The 26,114-nt window shown below is 39.0% G+C and overlaps 1 protein-coding gene across 1 annotated transcript in view; it reads left to right on the top strand.

The window, feature by feature from the left end:
* LOC134536345 (cell adhesion molecule Dscam2-like) overlaps positions 1 to 26,114 on the top strand; it is a 70,705-nt gene that overhangs the window by 44,109 nt on the left and 482 nt on the right. Inside the window, exons 3-10 of the mRNA XM_063376097.1 lie at positions 6,707 to 6,849; positions 8,554 to 8,722; positions 12,880 to 13,019; positions 15,490 to 15,607; positions 17,726 to 17,971; positions 21,532 to 21,734; positions 24,311 to 24,604; positions 25,641 to 25,913. Coding sequence (XP_063232167.1) covers positions 6,707 to 6,849; positions 8,554 to 8,722; positions 12,880 to 13,019; positions 15,490 to 15,607; positions 17,726 to 17,971; positions 21,532 to 21,734; positions 24,311 to 24,604; positions 25,641 to 25,913 — 1,586 coding nt within the window. The remainder of the gene's footprint in view (positions 1 to 6,706; positions 6,850 to 8,553; positions 8,723 to 12,879; positions 13,020 to 15,489; positions 15,608 to 17,725; positions 17,972 to 21,531; positions 21,735 to 24,310; positions 24,605 to 25,640; positions 25,914 to 26,114) is intronic.

Genomic DNA, 26,114 nt, shown 5'->3' with positions numbered 1-26,114 from the left:
CGGATAGAGCATTCCCGACCGGCGCGCCAATCGAACCACGATTTTTTAATTTCCTCCTCCCCTCCTCCCACGCCCCGGCCAGAAAAAAAAACCGAACTCTTTTTTTTTACGGGAATTAATTTACGCCTCCGCTGAAAATTTTATGCGCCTCCACGCAGGCCCAGTCTCCCCCCTCTCTCCCCCCTCCCCCCTATCGCCGAGGTGTCCTTGTCTTTAACTCCCCGGCACGGATGTTCTTCCTGCGTTCCGAGTCCCGACTCCTGTAAGTGCGACCTCCTTGGAACAACATCCCTGGGAAAGATCTCTGTGCGAGTCTTTCAGCGGGGGGAGGATTCATCCGACGTAACATCCCGGGCATGCGTGATTGCTGAAGCTGGAACGGCGAGTGTTCGAAATATCGTGTTGAATTTAAATATCTACATTTTGCTGTCTTCTTCCTGAAAAGGAGGGAGGGGGGGTTGGGTAATTTCCGCCCCTTGCCTTTCCCACCAGGGCTTCCCTTTGTGCTTCCTTGTTTTCTGGTCGCATTCACGTCGTCAGGTGTCGGGGTTCGATCTCAACGCCTCCGACACGAAGGAAATCGATGAGTTCTGACTCGGTGGCCAAACAATATTCGAAAAGCTCACTTTAATCTCGATGCTCACGCCGCCCTTAAAGCATGTGTGCTTTTAACCATGCGACGCAAAACCTTTGACACCCGTTACTCTTATTTGATCCCAAGAATAAAATACAGGCCTATTCAATATTCACGAATCGCATTTGCTAAGGTTTTGTTGTACGTTTTTGACGTGATAACGTCTTTTAAATCGATGAACGCTGGCTGCACGCACGAAAAAATTGTCACATTCCGCCTGAGCCGAGCGTGCAAGAAACCTGCCGACCACCGTGCAAGAAAATCTTCTATAATATCAAACAGGTTAAGGCGGGCTTTTTAACTAATTGTTCGTGATTGTATTTAAACAAAATATTTAAATTAAATTTGCCTAAACTGTAAATAATATTTGAAAATTTAAAAGTATGCAATTTTTCATCTATGTTTTCTTATGACGTTATCACGTAAAATTATCTTCCGTAAACTGACTTTACAGACAACCCCCTTTTTTTTAAATTATGATTAAAATTGTAACGTCTGGGATATTAATAAATATTGATGAATAAGTCAACAAACTAAAACAAAATTAACTTCATGGCAATGGCTTGTTTGGTCAAAAAAAAAATTAACGGATCCTGCAACATCCGTACATATATTATGCTAAATTCAACTCTTACATGAACAGTTATTAAACTTATATTATTATTTGAACTCTCGTGACTGCACTTTTTTTAAACGAGATTATTTTTCGCATCCCATAATTATGAGATACAGACATAAAATAGTTTCTTTAGAACATCATAACTCAGTTTTTAATACTATATTCCCTTATACATGTTAATGTGTTGATCTAACCGGTAAACAATTACTTTAGAAACAACGTAATGCAATACAGCCTCTGAGTGTATCATCCTTCCGATAAAGAGAATTTTCGAATAGTAAATGCCAAATGTGAAGAGAGATTGTAATTAAATATTTAATTTGAACACCCCTTATTTATATTTCCAGTGAATCATTGCTCGTTTACATAAATATCCTTCTCATGTTTGTATTTTTTTTGTTCTGTCTGAGCTTTGCCAGATTCTTTAATTAGATTTAAACAGTAAATTATTTCTTAATCTCTAGAGTTGTGAATCTCCACGGATTTCAGGCGAAATATAGCTGAATTTTAACGACTTAGTACTCTATTTTTTTTTCCTTCGGTGGCTTCTTTCAGACTGGCGGACCTACAAAGCAACGAAGTTTATAAAGTCCTGTAGACGTCTTCAAAGCATGACTTGCCGTAGCTCGTTAATCTTTAGCTCGCCTTCCACTTTTCCCCGTGCAAACACCGCGCCAAAGAGTTTCTGCGAGATCTCGCGCTCAATAAACTCGCGCATTTCGCTGCTGTCGTCGGAAAAAGTTAGTATTTACGCGCCTGCTCATTTATCTGCTGCGATTTGCGCAGTGTTCGCTGCCCGTAATCTTCTAATCCGTTTAACTGAAGCTCCGGTTTTAATGTACGTGAACACGTTCGAAGTCATTAGCGTTTCCGTAAAAAAAAAGGGGGGGGGGTTGTCTGTAAATTCTGTTTATGGACGATAATTTTACGTGATAACGTCATAAGAAAACATTTATGAAAAATTGCATACTTTTTAATTTTCAAATAATATTTGCAGGTTTTGCAAATTTAATTTAAATATTTTTTTAAAAATATAATCACGAACAATTAGTTTAAAAAAATCCCGCCTTAACCTGTTTGATATTAGAGACGATTTTCTCGCACGGTGGTTGGCCGGTTCTTGCACGCTCGGCTCAGGCGGAACGTGACAATTTTTCGTGCGTGCAGCCGGCGTTCATCGATTTATAAGACGTTTTTACGTCAAAAACTGTGCCCGAATATTTTCAAGCAGTTTTAAGAATACTTTGTTCGTGTAAGAGAGACAAAATTATGACAAAATCTAAGCAAAAAAAAGAAGAAAAAAACTGAACAATTTTCCACATCACGCATTAGGAGCTTCACAATAAGCTAAGTACAAAACCCCGTCAGGCAGTAAAATCCAATACAGAATATGAATTGCAAACTGTCGTTTAGTATTTTAAAAAATTAATCAACTTTGCGGAATCTTACCCGTTAAACTTAACTATGCTATACCCTACATTTTCGTTCAGTTGCATCATTTCACATTATTATATAAATATATAAAAAAAATATATTTTTTTACGTTACGTTTTCCTGTCATGAAATTTAATACCCGATGTTGAATATTCAAAATGACAGGTTGTGGAATTGGCTTAACGGTGATTGTGTGTGTCTGCAGTAAAACGAAATCACGCGGCATTGCGCATCAGTAATTTATACCTGATAGTAAAAAGTCGAATAAAAATGTCACATTCGGAACCTGCGCTGCCCAGATATCCAGGTGAACTTCAGATATATCGCGGCTGTACCTGGCTGGATCCGAGCGCTGTTATCTCAGCGAGCTCGTTGATTTATATGTTTCAGATAAGTACGTGTTCGTGACATGCAGATACACGAAGACAGAAATTTCCCACGTGTAAAGAAAAAAAATCTCATTCTCTCGGTGAATAATCAGCATTTTGTAACTTCTTCACTCGGAAAAGTACGCGGTTGTGTTGACTTAAAATTATGTTTTTAGTGAGTCCTTGTATGTTCCAAAAAAAATTAATTTTTCCTGCATTTTGAGACATTCAAAAAGCGGTTTAGTATTTAAGAAGCACATATTCGCAGTCTTAGACACAATAAATTTTTATTCATGTAAGTACACAGAAAACTTTGTAAATATCCTTTGTTCTTACTTCAACAGACCAAGCTACACATTTCTTGAGTATAATCATGATTGTTAACATAATTATCTCGGAGATAAGCCACCGAAGAGTCAGATGTTTTCTGTACCTCCAGAGCCTGTAGTGAAGCTAAAAAAACTAACATAAACTTTTGTTATCCCTTATATTCCTCTCGCTAAAAGCATTTACCTGTACTTGGAAACACATGGTGTATTGGTAGCCAGCGTGCCTCGTAACTTGGATGCCACAAGATTTAGATTTCCATGGCAAAACAAAAAAAAAATACATGAAATGTGTGGTGCTAACACACCTAATTAATGGTGATTTGTGACTATATGCGTGAGTTAGTCTCGTTTTGAACTGTTACATCGATGAGAAAGTATTTACCGTAGCAGTGTCAATAATTGCCATTCAACATTTTTTTTTAATATTACGAATATAACCCCCGGGTACAAACAAAACTCATTTCGAAAATAAAAAGCTTCGAAATTAATTTCACTTTTTTTTGGTAGGCTGGTTATTAATAAGCAATAATAAAAATGCGTTTAGGTGCCAAAGGGGAAACAAACCATGAAATGTTTTTAAATAAATTTGTTATTAAAGTATACCGTATAGAGAAAGATAACATGAGTTTTAATTCAGGGAAAATTCTAGATATATGAATATTCAATTCAGGGGCCCACCTAGCGGGGTGTTTGCTTTAGTGAGGTCAGGTTGATAAGGTCGAAGATCGCAGGTGCTTCTAGCGCTAAACTGGCGCGCAGTATTCTCGTCGTGCATAGGGCAACTATGGTACTTATTTGAGCATTAGATGGCGGAGAAATGAAAATAAAGTTTTAATGAAAAGTCCCTTGAGTGCTTTTAAAAATCTGTACCGGATGTTCCATGCCTAAAAATGTATCCTAAAAACACGCGTTTTGGAATATATATTTTTTTATATTTTAAAAATGAAATACAGACTCAGAACTACTAATCAGCCCTCAGAGTATTCTTAAATTCTCTTCGGAAACACCTCTTTAAAATATCGAAGCAGTTTTCAGCTGAAAGCGAGAAAACAACAAAGCAGTACGTCTGCGCTTATCTGAATTGGTTTGAGTTTTTTTTTTCTGTGTTAATTGTGACCTCTAACCAAAACTCTGAAACGCTTACAGTTGATACTGTTGAAATTTATAACTGGCACATTCCTTTATGGACATACTGCATTTTAAATTTAAATGATTACCCGTATATATCTTAGTATTTTTTTTGTTTATATATATATATATATATATATATATATATATAACGAAGCAGCTTAAAAATAAACCAAATTAAAAATATTTTAAGATAAAAGATTTGAGTGGCACTGCCTTGCAAATATTTTAGATGTTATAATTTCATCATCGGGCTGTCAAAAGTTAAAACTTGTTAAGCTGACATGGAGGGTGGATGGAATTTTCCGGGCCCGCCGATTGGCTACACGCAACGCGATTGACGGACATTGTAAGGCCATCGTGACGCCATATTGGTTTCAAAGGATGTTCATGTCATTCCAATTTTCTGTCGTTTAAATACATTATTGAAAATTGGGGCGTTAAAGTATAAATCACACATTAAAATATTTGCAAAGACTAGTGCGTGATGTTGTGTATTGACATTATTATGACACTTTTACCCAATCCCAAACACTATTTAAGTGCCAAACTTTTGTAACGTCACAGAGTCATTTTTGAATTCGAGCATTCCATTAAATTATGTACTTTACTTTAACGAAGCCAAATTTTGTAAAATCGAACCATTAAAAACCTAAAAACTTTTGAAATCAAGATTGAGACTTTCATTTCCTCTCTCTCCCCCTTTAAGGAGTTAGTAGCTATTCTAAACTATTTTGCCTCTATGATTTCGTGTGTTTCTACTCATGATTTAAAGTAAATTCATAATATTAACTAAATTTAATTATTTTAAAAGGTTTTATCAACTTAACAATTCCATATTTAATAATTTCTTTAGGAACAAAAAAAAAGAAAATATTTGTCAGCCCTGGTTTGTTTTGAAAGCATGAAATCGTTGTGGTGTACAGTTTTAAATTAAACGTTAGTGTATAGTATTTGTCTTTAAACTCTTCGTTCAAAGTATATCTTTCGTTAAATAATAAAAAAAAATTCTAAAAAAAAAACTTTCAACCCTGAGTTTTTCAGGGTTTTGGGGAAACCTATTTTTTTGTTGATCGAAATTATGATATATTAATAACGAAGGGTTTTAAAACAAAGGGTTAATTTAAAACTGTGTAGCATACGATTTAATGCTTTCAATCATGGGCGTAGAAGGAGGACTCCGTTCCCTGGAATTAAGAAGCCGATTTACTGAGGGGGCTCGTTTGCGCTTGTGAATCCATGACTGTAAAACTGGGGAGATAAACGTAAACGTAAGAACTATTATTTATGAAAAACTTTCTCTATATTTTCAAATTTTATGCTTATTGCAAGCATATAGGCCAACATATGGGCAGTATAAAATATACAAGCACCCTATCCAGAGATAACTGTGTCGGTTAAAACCTACGCGCATAACCCTAGCCCCCCCCCCCCCCCCCCCGAAAATCCTATAGATTTGTGCCCTTGCCATGCTAGACCTGACATAATAATTTGCATTTAATTTCATTAAAGAAACATTAAATGAGAACTATTTTAGTATAAAAAATTTTTTAAACCAACAATTACATATGGTTACTAGCTAAAGCCCTGAACTTCTTGCAATATCTCAATATATATATTTTTTTAATTTATTTGAACTAGGTACACATTAACAAAGCATCTCTCCATCTCTCTCTCTCTAATTCTCCATCTCTCTCTCTAATTCTCTATCTCTCTATATCTCTATCTACATATATATATTTCTATCCGTATATATATCTTTATGTCTATAACTCCCTCTACATCTATATATCTCCTCTATATACCTATATCTATAAGTCTCTCTTATCTCTTTATATGTCACTCTATATCAATGAAAATATTAAAAATCTATTATTTTACCTATCTAAATTTTTATCTATCTTTTTACACGCCACAGGTGTGAATTAGGTATCTATATAAAAAAACACGCGCATATTTTAATGCAACGTTGTGTCAAAATTTCAAATAAATCGTTGGAGAACTTTCGTAGATTTAATATTTTTTGACTAACTAGCATTTACATTTTTATTTATCTAGATATTATGAATTTTTTTTTAAATCATACACAAAAAAAACGCGAAATATCAAAAGCAAAACTGCTTCGGGACGCCACCCGCAGAGTGGAGTGGTTTCGTCCGGTTGCGTGACGGCCCCTGGTTCTGGCTGTGTGCAGGGAGGTGCTGGCCAACGGCAGCCTGTTCTTCCCGCCGTTCGCCGCCGACGACTTCAACCCGCAGGTGCACGCCTCGACCTACTACTGCAGGGCCGCCAACCCGGCGGGCAGCATCGTCAGCCTGGAGAGCAGGGTGCGCGCGGGTGGGTGTTCCCTTTTCTCCCCGCCCCCGCCATCGGTGATGCGCGGTGTTGGTACTACCGCTTGGCGTTTCCGTGGTGGGAAGGAGGGGGGGCCGACCGGAAAAAGTATTCAAAAATAAAAGCTCCTTAAAAAAAATTGATTGTCTGTAAAGTCGGTTTACGGACGATAGTTTAACGTGACAACGTCATAACAAAACATTAATGAAATAATTGATCCAGAAGAAAAGGAAATATCACATTCGGCCTGAGACTGAGCCGTAATAGGTTTTTGCAACCAAACCATTTAGGCATTAAAAATATTATATTCTTTGAGGAAGAATTTTTTTTTTAATTGTTCTATATTTTGTATGATAAAATCTACCTCTGCATACTTTTATGAATAAAATTGAATCATTTTTATTGAATTATCACTATTTTGTATGGATACAAAGGAGTGAAATGAAATGTACAATTTAATTAATAAATTTACTTTTATTTGCATTCATTAATTCAAATATATTTATTACTTTTGAAATGTTGCGTGCGCCAAATTTATTTTTACAAGTACAAAAAAAATTTTGTTGCTGCCGGGATTCGAAAGTTAGTCATGCTAAGAACAAGGCCACGAGGCCATACTTGAAAAGTGTTAGTTTCAGATGTTATATATATATTTATAAAAAAATTCACGGTAGGGGAATAATATTATTACGATTTTATAACAAATACGCATCCCAAATACACCAAACTTATTTATGTGTTACAATATTTTTTTAAAACTTTGTGCAAAAGATCCCGGGTGTAATTTGAATTATTATGTGTAACTGTAAAAGACCATTGTTGGTCAAAACGTATTTGAATATTCAACATTACTTTTAAATAACCGTACCGATTGTGCTGAAAATCGGTGGACGATCGTTAAATTACATAATATTAATAATTCAAACGACGAAAATATGATTGAAAAGTCAAATCGATGGTTGTTCCAATAGAGTGGAAGAGAGATGCCACTCATGCGTACAATGAGCATGAAGAGAGATGCCACGCATGCGTACAATGAGCAAACAGGACACATCGGTAGTGGGACATCCGTAGTGGGACACTTTTTCGTGCGTGCAGCCGGCGTTCATCGATTTATTAGACGTTGTCACGACAAAAATTGCATTCTAACACGTTTTTCAAGTCTTTAAGGGGGTGCCTCCTATTTCAGGTCAAGATTTTATATTTACAGTAATTACAGATAAACTTGTAGACTTTTTCAATTGTTTAACTTTTACGAAATAAAAAATATATATAGTTCATACCTTTTGCATAATTAGCTGCCAAAGTTACATTTTTAACGTTTTTGGGTTGTACAAATGAGGAGAATTTAATTTAATGCTGAACTGAAACTTTTTAGGTTTAACTGCAATGCCACTGGCTACTTCAAGGAATGGTTTGAATTTCTTTAAGAAAATACTAAATAATTTTACCTGGCATTTCAAAATTTCTCAAATTTGTTACGATTTTGACAGCCAAAACTGGACAGATTCTTGTATTCTGGGGTGCGATTCTTGACAACTTCGGCTTGTGGGTGTAGCAGAAAGGAAGAACGCCATTTCCCAGCATTCGACAGTAGTCGTACTGGCTTAAGTCGGCAGCGCTACTTCGTTAATTTGAACCTCGTGGTTTGAGAAGGAAGGTGGGCGGTAGTCACAAGGCGAGGCTAATGTACACTCCATGTTGCAGTGGTGTGGCAGCCGTACCAGCCGCAGGTGGACAACGTGTTCGTGATGCGCGGCAACGTGGCCGTGCTGACGTGCGGCGTGCCCGTGTTCGCGCGCGAGTTCGTGGCCGTGACGGGCTGGCAGCGCGACGAGCGGCCGCGCGGGCGAACCACGCTGCACCCGGGCGGCAGGTGAGACCATGGACCCGCCCGCGAGTAGACGGCACTGCGGCTCCCGCGCATTCGCTTGTGTGAGAAGCCCAGGGCCGGCGCGTCCATACAGGCGAACTAGGCAACCGCCTAGGGCGCCAAGTAGCTGGGGGCGGCGCAGCACGACACACAACAGCTGATATAATATGTTTAACGATTATTGAAACTAGATGAAAATGGATTTTTGTAACAGTTTGGAATGTTTATATTGATATAAGTAATTATTTAAAGTCCACGGTGACCTGTTTATTATTTGTAATAAGTAAAAAAGTAAAAAAAAAAATTTGATTGTTGACAAAATCTTAGGCTTAAGTGATGTATTTTGAGGCAAAGAAAATTTTTTTTGGGGTGTCCGGCCGGGGTAAGGAGGGGGGGGGGGGCATTAAGGTTTTTCGCCTAGGGAGCCAATTTACCTTGCACCGGCCCTGGAGAAGCCTAAAATGTACATAAAGTTCTGTCCCTGCCCGAACACGCCCGAATATTCCACCTTCGGCCAACCTCGGGATTTGTTTCATTTTTGCACAGGAAAAATTCATTCAAATATTAAAAGTGTTCGGTTAGGTGAGCTACATTAAAACACTTTAAAACACTATGGACGGTTAGTTAGGTTAGTACAGCTACATTAGAAGAAACAGAGAAATATAAATATATATAAATAAACCCGAGGTTGGCCGAAGGTGAATATTCGGGCGTGTTCGGGTAAGGGACAGAACTTGATGTACATCTTAAGGTGGGTCTACACTGTATAACAAAACAAGTTATAAAATGTTATATTACAAAGTTATACAACATGTTACAAAATTAAAAGAATGAAAATTATATTACAAGTTATACAACAAAGTTATATAACTTGTTATGAAAACATGAAGAAAAATGTTATATAACACCATGTTTTATAACAAAATAAGTGTTATAAAACAAGTTATATGTTTCCCATGCAGTGTCGGTAAAGATCAAAGGAAGTTAAATAACTTGTTGTATAACATGTTGGCCGTTTGTCCACACTGGTATACATGTTTAAATTTAAAAACATCGCCTCTGGCTACTTACGAGTCTCATTTGAACAAGGCAACCATATTTATTGTGCGCGCAATTATAAAGGTTGAACTTGGAAACTTTATAGAACAAGATGGAGGAACAAAATTAATGTGTTATATTTTATAGTGTCACCTCAGTGTACGTGTCTTTCTTTCTATATGAACCATAAGTTAATAATTTTGCAGGTATATCTTTCAGTATCTATAAAACTTCTTTGCTCAAGTAATTAGATATTTTGTTAAGCCAATCAGAAATGTATTTTCAAGTTTCATGCGTAATATATACCTAACTAAATTTTGTAAAACACTCTGGTATTGGACGAAGACAGTCGAACAAAAACTATTTCTCGCAAATAAAAGTTTTGTTTGGAATTTTGACGGAGAAAAGAAAACGGGAATTAATATTTGAACCATCTTAGAAGTACGACGTATAGAAAATCTACGGAATAATCATCAGTTCGAGTCCATCCAGAACCACCGAGAGGCATTCCCAGTCGCGGAACTACTGCGCTGGTATTCCCAGGATGAAGATGCAGATCATTCGATGCTCATTTCCAGTATTAAGAAGTCAGAAACCGTACTTGATAGTTCTATTACCCTGAACTATTACTACAGATCGGTCGTATCTTTCTTAAGGAATCTCATATAACTTACGAACTTTTCAGAACAAAAACCCCGGAATATTTAAAATCATTAAAGTCATTTTACACACCAGTTTTCTTCTAATACCAGAATATTGACGTCCCTTAAATAACTTAAACTCGTATAAGAATCTCCACTTGCTAAAAACCTTAATGTTACTGCTAGTCTCTCTCTTACAGGTATTGCATCCCGAAATGATGTGTCTTTCCTTCCTATTGTATGACCAATTTGGTTGATGAGGTATTCAAAATCTGCACTGGTCATTCTTGCGAAATTTTTGAAACTACCATCACATCGATTTCCCCCCCTCATAAATGCATCATCCCTTTTAAGATCTGCTAGCAGGTTAGTACCACTATATCAATTCCTAGCTTGTAATGATGGCCGCACCCAGAACTTCCGTTTCTTATTTCGATGTTTAGCCAAAATAACACAAGCAGCTGCTGTAATCAGTGCTTCACATGATGCCATTGTTGTTGTTGTTGTTGGCCGTTTGTACACACTGGTATACATACTTAAAAACATGTAACATGTTATGAAACAAGTTGTATTACTTGTTATATAACTTATTATTTAACTTGTTATGTAACATGTTATGAAACAAGTTGTGTAACATGTTGTATAACATGTTACAAATATAACATGTTTTTGTTATATAGTGTAGACCCACCTTTAGGCTTCCCTCGCTTGTGTAGGCAATACGCGCAAAACATACAAAAAAAAAAGGAGCTAGTCTTTCGTAACTCTCCAGTGATGTATAACATAAACTATGTATTAACGCATCACAAATTTTAATATGTCACAAAATAATTGAATTTATACAATGAATTATTTTTCACAATGTATTTATAACGTATTAGAAAAGCCATTGTAATGTGTCTCACTGTTCAAAACTATACTGTAAGCAAACATACAGCAGTGTATTCTTTTTTTCTTCTTCCTTTTCTCCCTCTCTCTTTTTAAACGCCATTAGAAATGTTTGCGCTTGCTGACACGTTGCAATACACGCGTCAACTGTAGGCCGCACTTGAAAAAAACTGATGGTGTGCTTCTTCCTACTTACTGTTACACATTCTCGAATTCACTCCCATCAAATGCTGTGTACCGAAAGCTAGGATGTCACAAATAAATAATGAAACTCTCTCAGAGACTCGCTGAAATTTTTTTGGATAAAACTTTTGTCTAATGAAACAGTTCAACTGTCTCTCACTAGAAATTTACTGTCTATGTCTGTGTTTTTACAGCTGTGCTATTGTTAAAATATAACTTATTTATATTTTCTAAGTATTTTTTCCATGAAAAAACTTTTATTAGCAAAAAAAAAAAAAACATTGCTGTTGAACTGGCCATCCATGCTTAGAAGTGAAACTTCACAGACAGGTTGTAGTTTTGCATCAGTTCTCTAAAAGCACTGCAGGCAATGCTGCAACAATGTATGTTTTCAGCAAGCAACTTGTTAGCTAAATTCGATACACAATCCGCGATTCGAGGGGTTTGTAGCGTTAAAGCTATAGCAGTAAGATTACAGGATATTTGTAGGTTATCCGTTTTCAAATTTATATAAACATGGAAATTCGGATTCTAGTAGTGTTAAAAACGTGTGTGATGTGCAATTGGTGTATCTCTGCACTCGCAAGGCCTCGCCACTTGGAACAAACATGGCGATGGATATCATTGCATTTACAACAGTAATTTACTGATCGTTGCATTTTTCTTTTTGTTATAACTTGATGATGCCATCATCCCCAAGCAGTGGCGGATCCAGGGGGGGGGGGCACCAGGGACAAGTGCCCCCAACCCCCCCCCCCCCCGGCCCAAAAAAAAACCAGTTGTCTGCTACATTAATATTTCCGACAAAAATGATTGTTTCTGAAACCAATAAAATATTTTATTATAATTAATGAATTTCTTGTAGAATCATAAAATCTGGTTGTTTGGATGTTACGTGTAGTGTGAGTAGATTAAATACAAATTTAGTAATTTTAAGACATATTTTTCTCTGGCTACTCTGAAATCCTAGAGTGCCCCCTCCGAGGTGAACCCAGTGGCGTAGCAGCCAGGATTCGTGTATGGGGGGCGTTAAGAAGCATGCCCCCCCCCCCCAATATCAAAGCGGTGGGTCCGGGATTTTAAGGTTTAAAATAGTGCTATTTTAGCAGTTTTCGGTACTTAAATTTAAATATTGTAATGGTAGAATTTTATTAAATTTTAATATGAAATTTGTTTGAGAGACGAATAAGAAATTAATTAAAGATTTGGTGCTAAGTGGAGGGGGGGGGTTTGAACCCCTAACCCCCCCCCCTAGGCTACATCCCTGAGTGAACCTCTGGATCCGCCACTGTCCCCCAAGCTGTAAAGATGTTTCACTTCGAAACATCTCGAGCACGGCGGGAGATGCAGGTGTTCCGGGGCCGATGCAACTTTTGGGACTCGCGTTGTTGTTGTTGTGTTCGTCCGCAGGTACTCCATGACGAGCTCGGGTTCGCTGCACGTGCACGACACCGTCTCCTCCGACACCTTCGACCAGTTCTACTGCTGGGTCGCCGACAGGCTGACGGGCGAGCGGCGCCTCAGCCTGCCCGGCCAGATAGTCGTCACAGGTGGGCGCTGCTGCTGCCGGGGTCACCGGCCGTCATGGGCGGGTCCCACCCTCTCTTTCCAAGTGGAGCCACCAAGCCATTGTAGCTAGAGGAATTTTAAGACTATAAAAAGAAACCATATCCCAAGTGGTTTCCACAAAAAAAAAATTGGTTGTCTGTAAAGTCGGTCTACGGACGATAGTTTAACGTGACAACGTCATAACAAAACATTGATGAAGTGATTGCATAGTTTTATGAATAAAATTGAATCATTTTTATTTTAATAATAAAACAATAAATACTTGAAATTATACTAGTAATCAGATTTTAAAAATGCAAGAATAATAATTAACCTTTATTGCCGAAATTTTTGTTGTAATAAGCAATGCAAACCACATTAACTTTTCACTTCACTTTACAAACAGTCGACAAAACAGTTCACGTGTAGATGACTTGTAATTAATTTTAAAAACTGGCGTTTAGCTATAAAGTTTAAATATAATTTTGATCAACTTTTCATATAAATAACTGTAATCAAATATCTATAATCAATTATATGAATCACCATAATTTTTTAGTCAATTGTAACATAACCTTTTATTACTGCACTCGCCTACAGCGAAACGGAACACAGCGTAACGGAACAATGAGCGTAATGGGACCCAGTGTAAACGGAACAATGATTATAATGGGACACAGCGTAACGGAACAATGTGCGTAACGGGACACTTTTTCGTGCGTGCAGCTGGCGTTCATCGATTTATTAGAACTTGTCACGTCCAAAAAAACCTTTGTCACAGCATACTGTGGGAACAGAAGATGAATGACAACTTGGCAGGATGTGGTAACATATGTAAGCACATATTATGTCTACAAAATATCAATAATTTTGATGGAGTGGCATTATTGCTTTTGGTTTCCTGAAAAATTAAGTTTTTTTTTTTTTTAACTTGGGTTGTTATAATATGCACACTTCTAATCGTATCAAACTCTTATTCAAAAATGTTAGTTTTTTTTCCTTTTGTTATTGTTTATTTTTTGTATGGTCCCGTGGAAACTCCTCCTCACACCAATAAGGCGCGCGCGCATCCCATGTCTGTTTCCCGCAAAACTGTGCCGTATGCGAAAGAATAAACCAAACCAAGTTCCCAGCCTAGTCGTGCTAATCCAGAAAGTTATTAATAAATATAAAATTAATGCAATAGAAATAGGTATAATCTACTATTTCGTACATTACATAAGTTACAATTACTAACTACAGTTAAAAAGCTGGGTTGAATGCCGCACGGAAGACAATCAACTCATTAAAGGTGGTGGCTGTTCGCATCATTGCACTCCGTCGCACCACACTGCACTCATGGTTCGTTCCGATCGCACAAGCTCCTTGCGAGGTGCCGATGTGCCATAGAGGTCTGTGCGGATCGCAGGAACACAGACGGATGACATCACTAGGTATAGCAGTGTTGCCTCATGAACAATAATCAGGTGTGATCATGGATAAAATCCCATCTGTGCTACAAAAAATCAGGTGAGGTTCATGTTCATGCCTGTAAGATATGCGATTGCAATTAACTTGCTAAAATGACCCAACATTAACGCCCTTTGATTTAAGAAAAAGGAAATTTATTGTTTATTTGGTATTACAAATGTACTCTCATTTCACCTTCCAGTATTCTCTGTTATTGCAGGGATTTAATTTCAAGATGTATTTTACGAAAGTAGATCCTTGTGCTATGCATTAGGTAGATGATGTATCACCTTTCAATACACCCCCATAAAATTACTATCAATACCCTGATAGTGTCCTGCACTTTGATTTTCAATACAAGTACCCACAAGGTTGTCAATGGTGTTGATGCCAAGTGCCTATATATATGATATATATTATTATCAGACAAAAGGAGTTATACATTAATAATCAGATAAATAATAGAAGAACGAATGAGGTGCATATTGAACAATTTCCCTAAGGCCACAAGCCATGGAAATTAAATGCCATCCTGGAATCTAAACATGATCTTTAGAGGTCAGAGAACACTGCCTGGGCATTATTCCTAGAGACCTGAAAAATTCGCGGGTTCATTTCGTGTTATGCTAAAATTCAAAAAAATTATACCTTAGTGCTGCTTCTGTCATTGGTTCACTGTTAATCTGGAGGACTGAGGGCCAATTAGAGACCCTCACTCATAGAAGTGTCGAATCACAGGCCACCCAGTCGAGACGACTCACAAGTCAACAGCCAATGAACAGTTGGCATTTGCCCGAGTGTGTAGAGGATATTGGAGTCCATCCTGGAGGTCATTGAACCCGCGAATTTTTCCGGTCTCTAATTATTCCTCACCGTCAACATTAGGAAATCAGTTAATGACTAATTAAGGCTTATTTTGTCCATAAAAACCCTTTTATAACCATTGTTAAGGCTCACCAATAGTTTGAAAATGTAAAAAATGTTGAGGAAAGCTGTCACAATTATGATTGTTTTTAATTTCAGACCCTGAAGGAGAAATCCCTCCGCGAATTGAGCATTCGATCCCGAATGTCCATGTGAAGGCCGGAGAAACAGCGGACCTCGTGTGTATCGCCAAAGGAAACCCCCCGCCGTCATACAGGTAAATACATCAGTTCTTTCTTTTTCACATGTTTCATATAACATGTTTAACAAGTCCATGTTTCTTTAAGACATAAAGTTCAAATGAATATATATATATATTTAAAAATGTACATAGCAACTGACAAGTATACTTCTTTTTATAATATATAGCTTAACTTTGTTTACAAAAATACCATTCTAAAAGAGATCCTCTGTATTGTTACAATAAAATACTTAGTATGAACAGTATGCTGAAGATGTGTTCCATCGTATATCTGTATGTCAATTAATACTGTACGGTTAAGGGGACATACGCACTAACATCATAAGAAGAAGAAAAGACAAATTTTAATCGCCGGTAGTCAGAGGTAGAGTTGAGAGGGGATGTAGATGTTTCACCATATTGAAAAGAACAGTTTTTTGGTATAAAAGAAATTATTGAGTGGCTCTTATTGTCCCATATTGGTAAAAGAAAATGTCTGGTCGTTGTCTGGCAACTGTCTGGTTTGTTTAGCTTCACTTTCATTAGCACACACTCCATATGGACTCTTCCAATATATTTGCACATTACTTCTTCATTTTCGTATTTCTTTACTGTGATATTTTTCTTCTTTCATGATTAGAATGTCTAATTGATGGGTGTGCTAATACACCTAGATTAAGTATAATATTTGTTTATGTTTGCACGGCTACATTTTAATAATAAAAAGGAATGGAAATAATTAATTTTCTGTTCATATTAGGCCTAGATACAACGATTTATCAACCCTCCCCGCCAAAAAGAAAGCTATTTTGTATTTTTAAGCAAAACTCTTAGAGATGTTTTTGACAAGCCAGTCCTTGTGTATAAATATATTAAATACAAAATTTTTTTTGCGTTTATTGGTATAGGATTAAATGCAATCTTAATATAATAAGTTAGTTGAGTTAAAGGGGAGAAATAGAAACTGAAAGATGCCATGTTAAATTAAATAGCTTTAAAGTGTCTACCACATAATTAGAATAAAAGTCTTATAATTGACAATAACTAGCTGAGAAATCTTAATAATTATTGCAGATTTGCATTAGCCGAGAATGTAACATAAACAGAACGTTATAGGGACACCAGCAAGATCCCAAAAGCATAACAAGAATGTATGGCTTTTCGCAATAAAGCATTATTCGGATGTACCTACTCAAGGACCAGCATTGTGTGCAGAGCTGTGGCTGTCAGGCCAGCTTTAAGGAAGGGAGATGCAAACCGAATTATGCCATTTGGTACCAACAGTTTTTTGGCCATAACAATTTCCTATCGTTTCATATTTGTAATGTTGACTATGTTAATGCATAGTACCTATATAATTTAGTGGAATGCCTGAAGTAAGTATAAATTGGCTGATAGTTACATTTCCCTACGAAATCAATGTTATTTTGTAGGTATTGAATTTATTCATAGGAATAACAACATAATGTAATAATACAGGCAGTGTTATGTTCTTTGAAAATCTCTCAATGTGTGATCTATGCCTTAACTAAAATTTATTTTCGGTGCCAAAAACTATAATTGTTATGAAATTAAATCTTTTGAAACCAAAACAGCATTTTTCAGTTCCTATTTTTCACCCACTGAATGCTTTTCTCGTGTTTCATTTCTTCCTCTGACTGTTGAGAATCTATTTATAACTATAATACTACAATTATCAGTATAATTCTTTTAACAGTTTTATAAAATCTGCTACAAAGAAGACAAATACTTAATAACACATGGTAAACAATTGTAACCTAAAAAAAATATTTCTGAAACCAAGATGGCGTTTTCTGTTACTATTTCTCTCGCTTGAGGTTGCACCGGATGAACATTGTCCTCGTGACGGGAAGCCTACAACTCACGTAGTTTCGGTTCCCTGCAAGAATTTCCGAAGATTTCCGAAGTTATACGTTTTGGTATTAACGCCACTTCAGCCACTAAATCAGAAGTTCAAGCATGTTGTGACTGACCTAACCTAACCTAAGCCTTCGATTTTTTTAATTTCAATTTTTGAGAGAGTTCCGAAGTTTGCACGAATGTGGTAGGGAACCGAAACTACGTGAGTTGTAGGCTACCACCTCGTGACGCGGGAGCAGCCCGTGTGAGTAAACCTCCCCCCACCCCCCACAGGTGGTACCGCGAGGTGTCGGGCGTGCTGCAGGAGGTGCAGCCCTCCTCGGTGCTGGTGTGGCCGGTGCAGTCGGTGCTGCAGTTCCCGCGCGCCCAGCCGGAGGACGCGGCGCGCTACGTGTGCTCGGCGGGCAGCGCGCTGGGCGAAGACCGGCGCGAGGTGGCGCTGGGCGTCTCGGCGCCGCTGTCGGCGCGGGTGCGGCCCCACCAGCAGGTCGTCGACGTGGGCGCCGCCGCCAGCTTCAGGTAGCCGACCCGCCGTATCAAAGAAAATTATTATTGATTTGAAGTGGACGTTCCCGCCGTCTTGTAATCGCACGCCATCCTTACCCTCCCTTCCTCCTCTTGGTAGAACCCCTCCCCATTCCTTACCCCCCCCCTCCCCCACTCTCGAGCGTTTAGCGCCATGCGCAGGTTCCCCACCCTTCCGTTATGCGCATGCGCACTTGTTTTCGGCTCGTCTATGTAAGGATCTGCAGAATGATTAGGGGCTTCTTATTCGCCTTAGTCGCTTTTAGTCCTACCTAGTCTGTCGACCGTGCCGTAGTGAAGCGTAAGTTATGTCAGTCCAGTGTGATCAGATTTTCTGGAGATTGTGTCATTTGGCAGACTTGGGTTCGCGTAGCTGTATAACATTTAAATTTTCATTTCTGTAGGGGCTCAGCTTATCATGTTGTTAAGCTTACGTGTTGCGCAAATGGAACCTTTTGCCGGGTCTTTTGCCTCTTAAGTTTTCTGATCATGCTATGTAGGGTTTTTGAGGAGGCCTTACCTTGGGTACCCGCGTGTGCTCTCAGAGTGACGTTCGATTCGGCCGCGACTGTAATTGGCGTGAGACCGGAAAAAAATACAAAAAATTCTGGCTTGTACTAGAACTCTAACTTTGCACGACAATGAGAAGTTCACAAGCTAGCAGAATCTATTATTGTTTTTTTATTTTTTATTAATTTTTTCTGTAATTTCATATTATCAAATAAAAACTTATGGTGGTTTTCTCCGATTATTCTTGTCAATGTTATGGTGGTTTTCTCCGCGTGCTCCTGATTATTCATGTCAATATTTTGATGGTTTTCTCCAAGTGCTTCCGATCATTCTTGACAATATTTTGATGGTTTTCTTCTTAGTGCTTCTGATTATTCCTGACTAGACATCTGATGGTTTTCTCCGAGTGCTTCTGGTTACAGATGAGAAATTGATTTCTGAATGAAGGTTTTTTTTACTTAATGAGACATGTCATTTTATTCAAGGTTACATTTAATTTGTGAATTTCTGCTGCTTAAACAACACTTGCAATATTTTTATCAGGTGGAATTAAAAAATATATAATTACTCAGTCAAATAATAATAAGCTCTGAGAAATCTGAGAAGCACTAACAGGAAGGACGAACTTCATTCTCCTTGGAGTTTAGCGAAGCCATCCTTCCTTTGTGATCGTTAGTGAGCATCCCGCATAAAATAAATAAATAAATATTATTTACATGCAAGCAACAAGTGGCATCATCTGTTGTTGAAAAGCAGAAGACGCTTGGTGTATATGTATGGATGGTTTTGTACATGAACATTTTAAAGGTTATTCTAAGTATAAAAAACTATACTTTCATTTAAGGCATAGCGGCAACGTATTTAATTCGTCGAACATTGACGTATATTGTCTTGAGTTGTTTTTCGTAGAGTGAATGATTGATAAACTCCATGAAAGGCAATGGAAACCAAAATATAAAGTTATTTATTATTTAGTTACACCTGTCACTGGTCAAGAATCGAACCTAGGACAGGAATACATTGATTCAATATGTAAATTAATAAGTAATTTTTTCGCTGACTTTTGGAATTTTTCCCGAATCTCTAGCTAAATAATTACATGATTTCAATAAGGTGCCCTAATTATAAGATGCCGGGCAACTCAGTAATAATAAATAATTACTGCCCTCTAGCGGGTTAGAATAAAACTAGCATGGTGGTAATGTTCTCTATAAGACGAGTACAGACACAAGATGGTGTCCTCCAGCAGGCAAAAACAAGATGGTGGCAATGTCCTCTAGCAGGTGGTAGTTCCTGGTAGCATGTACTGGACATAAAATGTTGGATCCATGATGGTCGTCAAGGTCAAAGTCAAATTTCAAGGTCAGTGTCAAATTTCAAGGTCAAGGTCAAATTTAATGGTCATGGTCAAATTTCAAGGTCAATGTCAAAGTTCAGTGCCAACAGTTGATGACAAAAGTATGGTGAATAGAAAATTATACTAACATGGCACTAGCACACTCTAGAAGACGAAAACTTGATGGCGGCCTCCAGCGGACGAAGACAAGGTGGCTGACATGATATCATACCAGTTGACGATACATACCTTGTTATTGGTGGTGGTAGGTCAGTCTGTAGGTGGCTTCTGTGGAGGAAGGATCTATCGTTTTTTATATTTTGCTCTTACCAGTTTCGAACCAAGGACGGGAATCATCTAATCAATCAGTATTCTAATAAGTTAAATTTTTTGCGAATTTTGAACTTTTTTTCATTAAAATCGGTTAATTAATAAAGATGTTCAAGATGGTGTCCGTAACGATTATTTATACAGTGGTGGCATAATTCAAAATGTCACGTGTGGTGTAAAGCATTTTTATTACTTTTTATTGAGAATTTTTTTAATATATTAATAAATTACTGGTTTACTCTCGCCAGAAATCGAACCGAGGACCGAAATCGTTTAAATAACAAAACATTTGAAGTATGCAATTTTTAAAATATTTTTTGGAATTTTTTCGGAATTTATAGCATTGAAATTACGGATTTTCAAGATGGTGGCTGTATCGCGAATCGCAACATTAATATGATCCAATATGGCGGTCGTAACATAAAGTGTAACAATGACATCGTACTCAACCAAGATGGCAGGGGTAACGAAAAGTGCAACATTTATATAATCCAATATGGAGACCATAATGCTAAGTGCAACAATGGTTTTTGAGTAATATTTTATTAAATTTTTATTATTCAATTCGATTAATTAATTTTTTTAATGATTATTAAAAAATCCCATTTTCTAACATAAAAATTACGGATTTTCAAGACATGACATCATACTAAGTGACGATATATATACATAAACATAAGTGGTGGGGGTCAGTCTGCCAGCAGCCACCATGGAGGAAGGAGCCTGTCGCCATTTTTTTGCACTCGTCGGGTTCGAACCGAGGACATTTTATTGTAAGTCTTTTATATAAAATATATTAAAGTTTTATTAAATAATTTTTTTTTATAAATTTTAAATTTTTTTTCCCATTAAAATCGGATAGTAAATAAAGATTTTCAAGATGGTGGGCATATAAGAAATTGTAACGGTGGCATCATAATCCTAGATATTGTCAGAGGCTTATCGGAGGCTGTAGACATGGATGCTTAAGTCTCTTTAGGATTTTGTGTTCTTTCTAAGTCAAAAGTACTTTGAGGTTTTTCGAAATCCTAATTTTTGAATTTTTGAGGAAGAAAACGAAATTTTTTTTTCCTAAAAACTGTAATTTTTGAGTCATGTTTGAGGAATTTTTGAGTACAAAATGGCCACCGTGACGTCAAAATTCAAGATGGTGGTCGGCACCAGTCACCACACCCTGAACCCTGCGCCAGCTCCGGCTATTACATACTACTAGTATTCAATATAAATCACTAAATTATGAGCTTTAAAAGCACATGCATGATTATCATTTGTATATGTATAAGCCTCTATTCATACTGTGAAAACTTTGTCGCACGGTTGCTAGCTTCCACAGAGGCGTGGCTTCAGAAACGAGCGTGATCTCACCCCCCGGACGCAGGTGCCACGTGTCGGGCGGCGGCGCGCGCGTATCCTGGCTGCGGAACGGGCGGCCGGTGGCGCAGGGCGAGCGGACCAGCCTGCTGCAGGGCGCCCAGATGCTGGTGATACACTCGGTGCGCAAGGAGGACCGCGGCATGTACCAGTGCGTGGCGCGCGCCGAGGAGGAGAGCGCGCAGGCGTCCGCGCAGCTCGCCCTCGGAGGTCAGCAGCACCATAGCCTTCACGCCACGGGAACCCTTCTTTTCACAGACACGAGAGAGCCAAGCGCCCGATCGTGCATCTTCGGTTTTTTTTTGTTCGTTGTAAATAAATATCCTCTGTCTCCTGTAAATTCCTACACGTAATGCATGCCAATTTGCATCCCGCATGAATGTGCCCAAGGTTTTCCCTGTGTCTATGAAGGTTTTACCTGGGCCCAACCTATCTCTAGTTATAGTCTAGATTTAAGAGTGAGGGGAGTTAGTCATGGCTCCAATTGCTGCCATGGCTGGCCAATCCCCTTTTAGTACATGCGACCCTCTCCCTGCATGGCTAATCCCAGCATGACTAGGCGTATAGGATTCGGCCTGAGACATACCTAGGTCCCTCCCCTAACCCGGACCCCTCCAAAATACACTTAGTTTTAGTTAGGTTAGGAAAAAAAATCGTAAATAAATATACAACTCATGATAACTAATGGTCAATTAGGTTAGGTTAGCTACATTATAAATACTTTAAAACATTGTGAACGGTTGATTTGGTTACAATAGCTACATTAAAGATACTGTAAAATCATGTAAACGGTTTCCCCCAAATAAATACACCTGTTATGGTACGGAGAAAAAAAAGCGACCATGAACTTCGGGGAACTTCGGGTGTGGCTCTCTCGTCTGTGAAATGAAGGCTTCCCTCGCGCCATAGCCTTCACGCCTCTCTCTGTCCATCCAGCTGTTGTAGGCACAGGCATCTCTGACGGGGGACACGTTCCCCCCAATATTTTTAAGTACATCCATTAGTTTTATTTATACTATTTTCATGTTTATAAAATACACGTATTTACACTTATGACATATAGTAGTAGATCTGGTGTCAAATAAAAAATTACATACAGAGCATAGTTTAAAAATAAACAGACATTTTATACTTAACTCGATGGAGGTCCTAGCATTTAAATAAATAAATCTATTTTATGTCTCCCCCCCCCCTCCCCTAACTTCTTCTTAAACTTTATGTGACAGAGACGCCTATGGTTGTAGGCACCATGAGACTGTAGGAGCGCAGGAAATAAACCAACTAGGGCTTAGTTAGGAAGGGGCAGATTGGTTCCTTGCGGTGGCGTGTACAGGAGTTTATTTCGGGAGGGGATTAAAAAAAATCGTAAGAATTTTTGTATTCTAATAAACTTTCAACAACAAAGGGTTTGGAGATTTACATTATTGTAACAGCTCACCTCGCATCACCCTAAATAACATACTGCTCCCACCCAGATATTGCATGTTTTCTTAAATAACTTCAGTGGCGGGAATATATATCTCCCTATTTCTCACTCTGCATTGGCCAGTGGTTCTATAGTCATCTCTTTTAGACAGAATTTTTTTCCCTTAATAATAATGCATCTTTTATCAAGCTTAAACAACTTAAGCGTGGCTCAATTTTTGGTCACTGAATATGCCAAATTGGAGAGTCGTTTCTTCTTTTTAAACACGTACCTTTAAGGACATAATCATAAGCAGTGGTAATTTAAGAATATACTTGTCATAAGGTGGCAATTTTTATACCTAAGAAATTCAGGTTGCCTAAAAATGTATGTTTCGGGGATTATCTTTTTTTAAAATATCCGGAAAAGGGCACCCTCGCTTGCCTGAGGTGTATTCTATACCTAACCAAATCCCTCATAAACAGGCCTACCCAAAATGTGTTAGCTTTTCCACTCCCCCGACCCCCTGGTAACACCACATTCAAATCTAGCTGTGTCCATGTAAATCAGCATTCATTTATTAACATAAAAAGTTTCACCCTAATTTGGGTGTAATGATTTAATTCCGGATTCTCATTTGTCTTGGTGATTTTAGGTTCTTGGTTCAATGACACACGGACAAATAATTAAGTGATACACAAACTGTCATAGATAAATTCAGATGTAATTATTTAAAATGGAAATAAGTATCTGTCAAAATCACTTTGGAAGAAATATTTCATTCTGAATGATGATGGCATCTTTAACAGATTTTTACTCTTTGATGATAACCCAGCTATCCCAAATATTCAATTATAATTTTTTAAAAAAAACGCACTTCTGGATGTTCACAATTTAGCATATATGTTTTACAGCATGTGTAATAAAACATAAAATTAATGATTTTGTAGTGAAAAAAAGTCTACAGATGTTGCTCTGAAACCCAAATACTCAGTACCTACCTAAACTTTAATAACCCGACTGTCTCCGCCATAGGCGTACCCTGGGGGGGTGTTTTGGGGGTTCAAGCACCCCCCTCCCCCCGAAATAAGGCAAGAAAATTATGAACACTCATGTCATTCGAGCTCACTTTTTTGGGGTTTTTTGTAGGTATTTTAATATTGTAATGTGAACTTACTTAACTTAATTGAAAGAAAAATAACGTACAAATTGCATATCAACAATAGCCCAGGTTAAAAAATGAAATTTGGGACTATTCTATTTTACTCAAGAAATAATTAATTTTCGGTCGTTAGGCAGTTTTTCTTAAAAATCTGGAAGGACACCCCCCCCCCCCCCCCCCAAAAAAAAAAATTCCCGGGTACGCCTATGGTCCCCGCAGCCGTGGCCCCGGAGATGCTGTCCAGCTTCGTGGAGCAGACGCTGCAGCCGGGCCCGCCCGTGACGCTGCGCTGCGTGGCCTCGGGCAGCCCCCCGCCGCAGTTCTCGTGGGCGCTGGACGGGGCCCCGCTGCCGCCCCAAGGCTACCTGGCGGGCAGCTTCGTGCACGCCGCGGGCGACGTCGTCAGCCACCTCAACATCTCGTCCGTGCGGGTGCAGCACGGCGGCCTGTACACGTGCCTGGCGCGCAACATCCTGGGGGCCGCGCACCACTCCGCCCCGCTTAACATCTACGGTACGCCTCCAGGATTCACTCGATCTTACAGCGAGGTCCTGACTGGTCTAATAACTCTTTCCGAGGACCAGATACATTTTTGAAATCAATCCCGAGGGCCAAACACGTATTAATTTATATTGCATTTTATACAATTCCATTTATGTTCCGTACAGTGACTAAAATTAAATTTGTGGCATGTGATAAAGTAACAAAAAAAAAAGTCTTTTAAAACATATTTTCAATAATTATTTAACAATGTATAGATTACATGAATGAAAATAATATTTCACAGTATATCCGTGAGAATACCTACTCTGGCTTCTAAACACTATCAGCTGACAAGTTTATTCTACATATATGCAAGCAAGTAGGTTGACGACAGCTGCCGTGTCTATCCTGGTCCCTAGGCCCGCTGTTGCCCATAGGCATCTAGTCCGGGCATGAGTGTAAAAAAGTGCTTTGAGTGGTGCTTCGAGCGGTGAGCGCACCTGGAAAGTGGCGGCTGGTGTGACGAATGACAGTGTTATCTGACACGGACCGCGTACTGTCTCCCACGCATCTCGTGCGTCCCCCTCCCCTGCTTCCTGCTTGCCGTGTGCCGGTGCGTGGGAGTCAGTCGTAGTTCGCCTATCATCTACGACGGACGCGTCTGAGCGCTGCTCCGCGCTTCGCCACTAGGGACTCGTGAGTGGTTCGCCGTTTAGCAGCCAGTGCCTTAACGACATAGACAGAACTATGTACATCATAGACCGAACTAAGTGGCGTCTCGAGCGGCCAACGACTCGAGGGGTCGCTGTTGTCCTGGCCCCCTGTTGTAATTCACAAGGTGAGAACCAGTTTACTCCCTGAGTTTTAGGCTTGCCGGCGCTCTCGTCACGACAGGGAATCACTCGCAACATGGGTCATAGTACCAGGTGTCGTCAAGGTATATCTGTTGATATTGAAAAATTCTTCAGGTGGACTGTGCCAAGCTATGCAGTGGGCCAGTTGTGGTCTGTGAGTTGTTCAGTGGGGCCCTGCGTCCTGACACGTAGTGGCCGCACGGCTGTGACAGGTCCGCCCACCGCGCGGCCCCCGCAGAACATCACGGCGGCCGCCGGGGCCGACGCCTACCTGCGGTGCCCCGTGGCGGGCTACCCCATCAGCAGCGTGGCGTGGAGGAGGGCCCGCGAGGTGCTGCCGGCCCACCCCCGCCAGCGGGTGTTCCCCAATGGCACGCTCGGCGTGCGGCAGGCGGACGGGGCCGCGGACCGCGGGGAGTACCGCTGCACCGCCACCAGCCCCCAGGGCGAGGTCGCCCAGGGGCGCATCCACCTCAACATCATGAGTACGGCCACGGCCCCTGTGTTCACTCGAGTAGCCTACAGTAGATCCATGTTGAGAAGTTTCTCAAGCACTTACAAATTTAGACTTATTAACGGGGGAAATTTATCGAAAGGGTAAAATTGTATGTATAAATAGGTTATTTTCTAATTTTTCAAACTTTTTTACAGGAGGTTTTTACTCTATACGATTCCTTCGTATCTGT

The sequence above is a fragment of the Bacillus rossius genome, chromosome 10 (assembly GCF_032445375.1).
Source record: "Bacillus rossius redtenbacheri isolate Brsri chromosome 10, Brsri_v3, whole genome shotgun sequence".
NCBI lineage: Eukaryota > Metazoa > Arthropoda > Insecta > Phasmatodea > Bacillidae > Bacillus > Bacillus rossius.
This window is presented reverse-complemented; position numbering and strand designations above follow the sequence as displayed.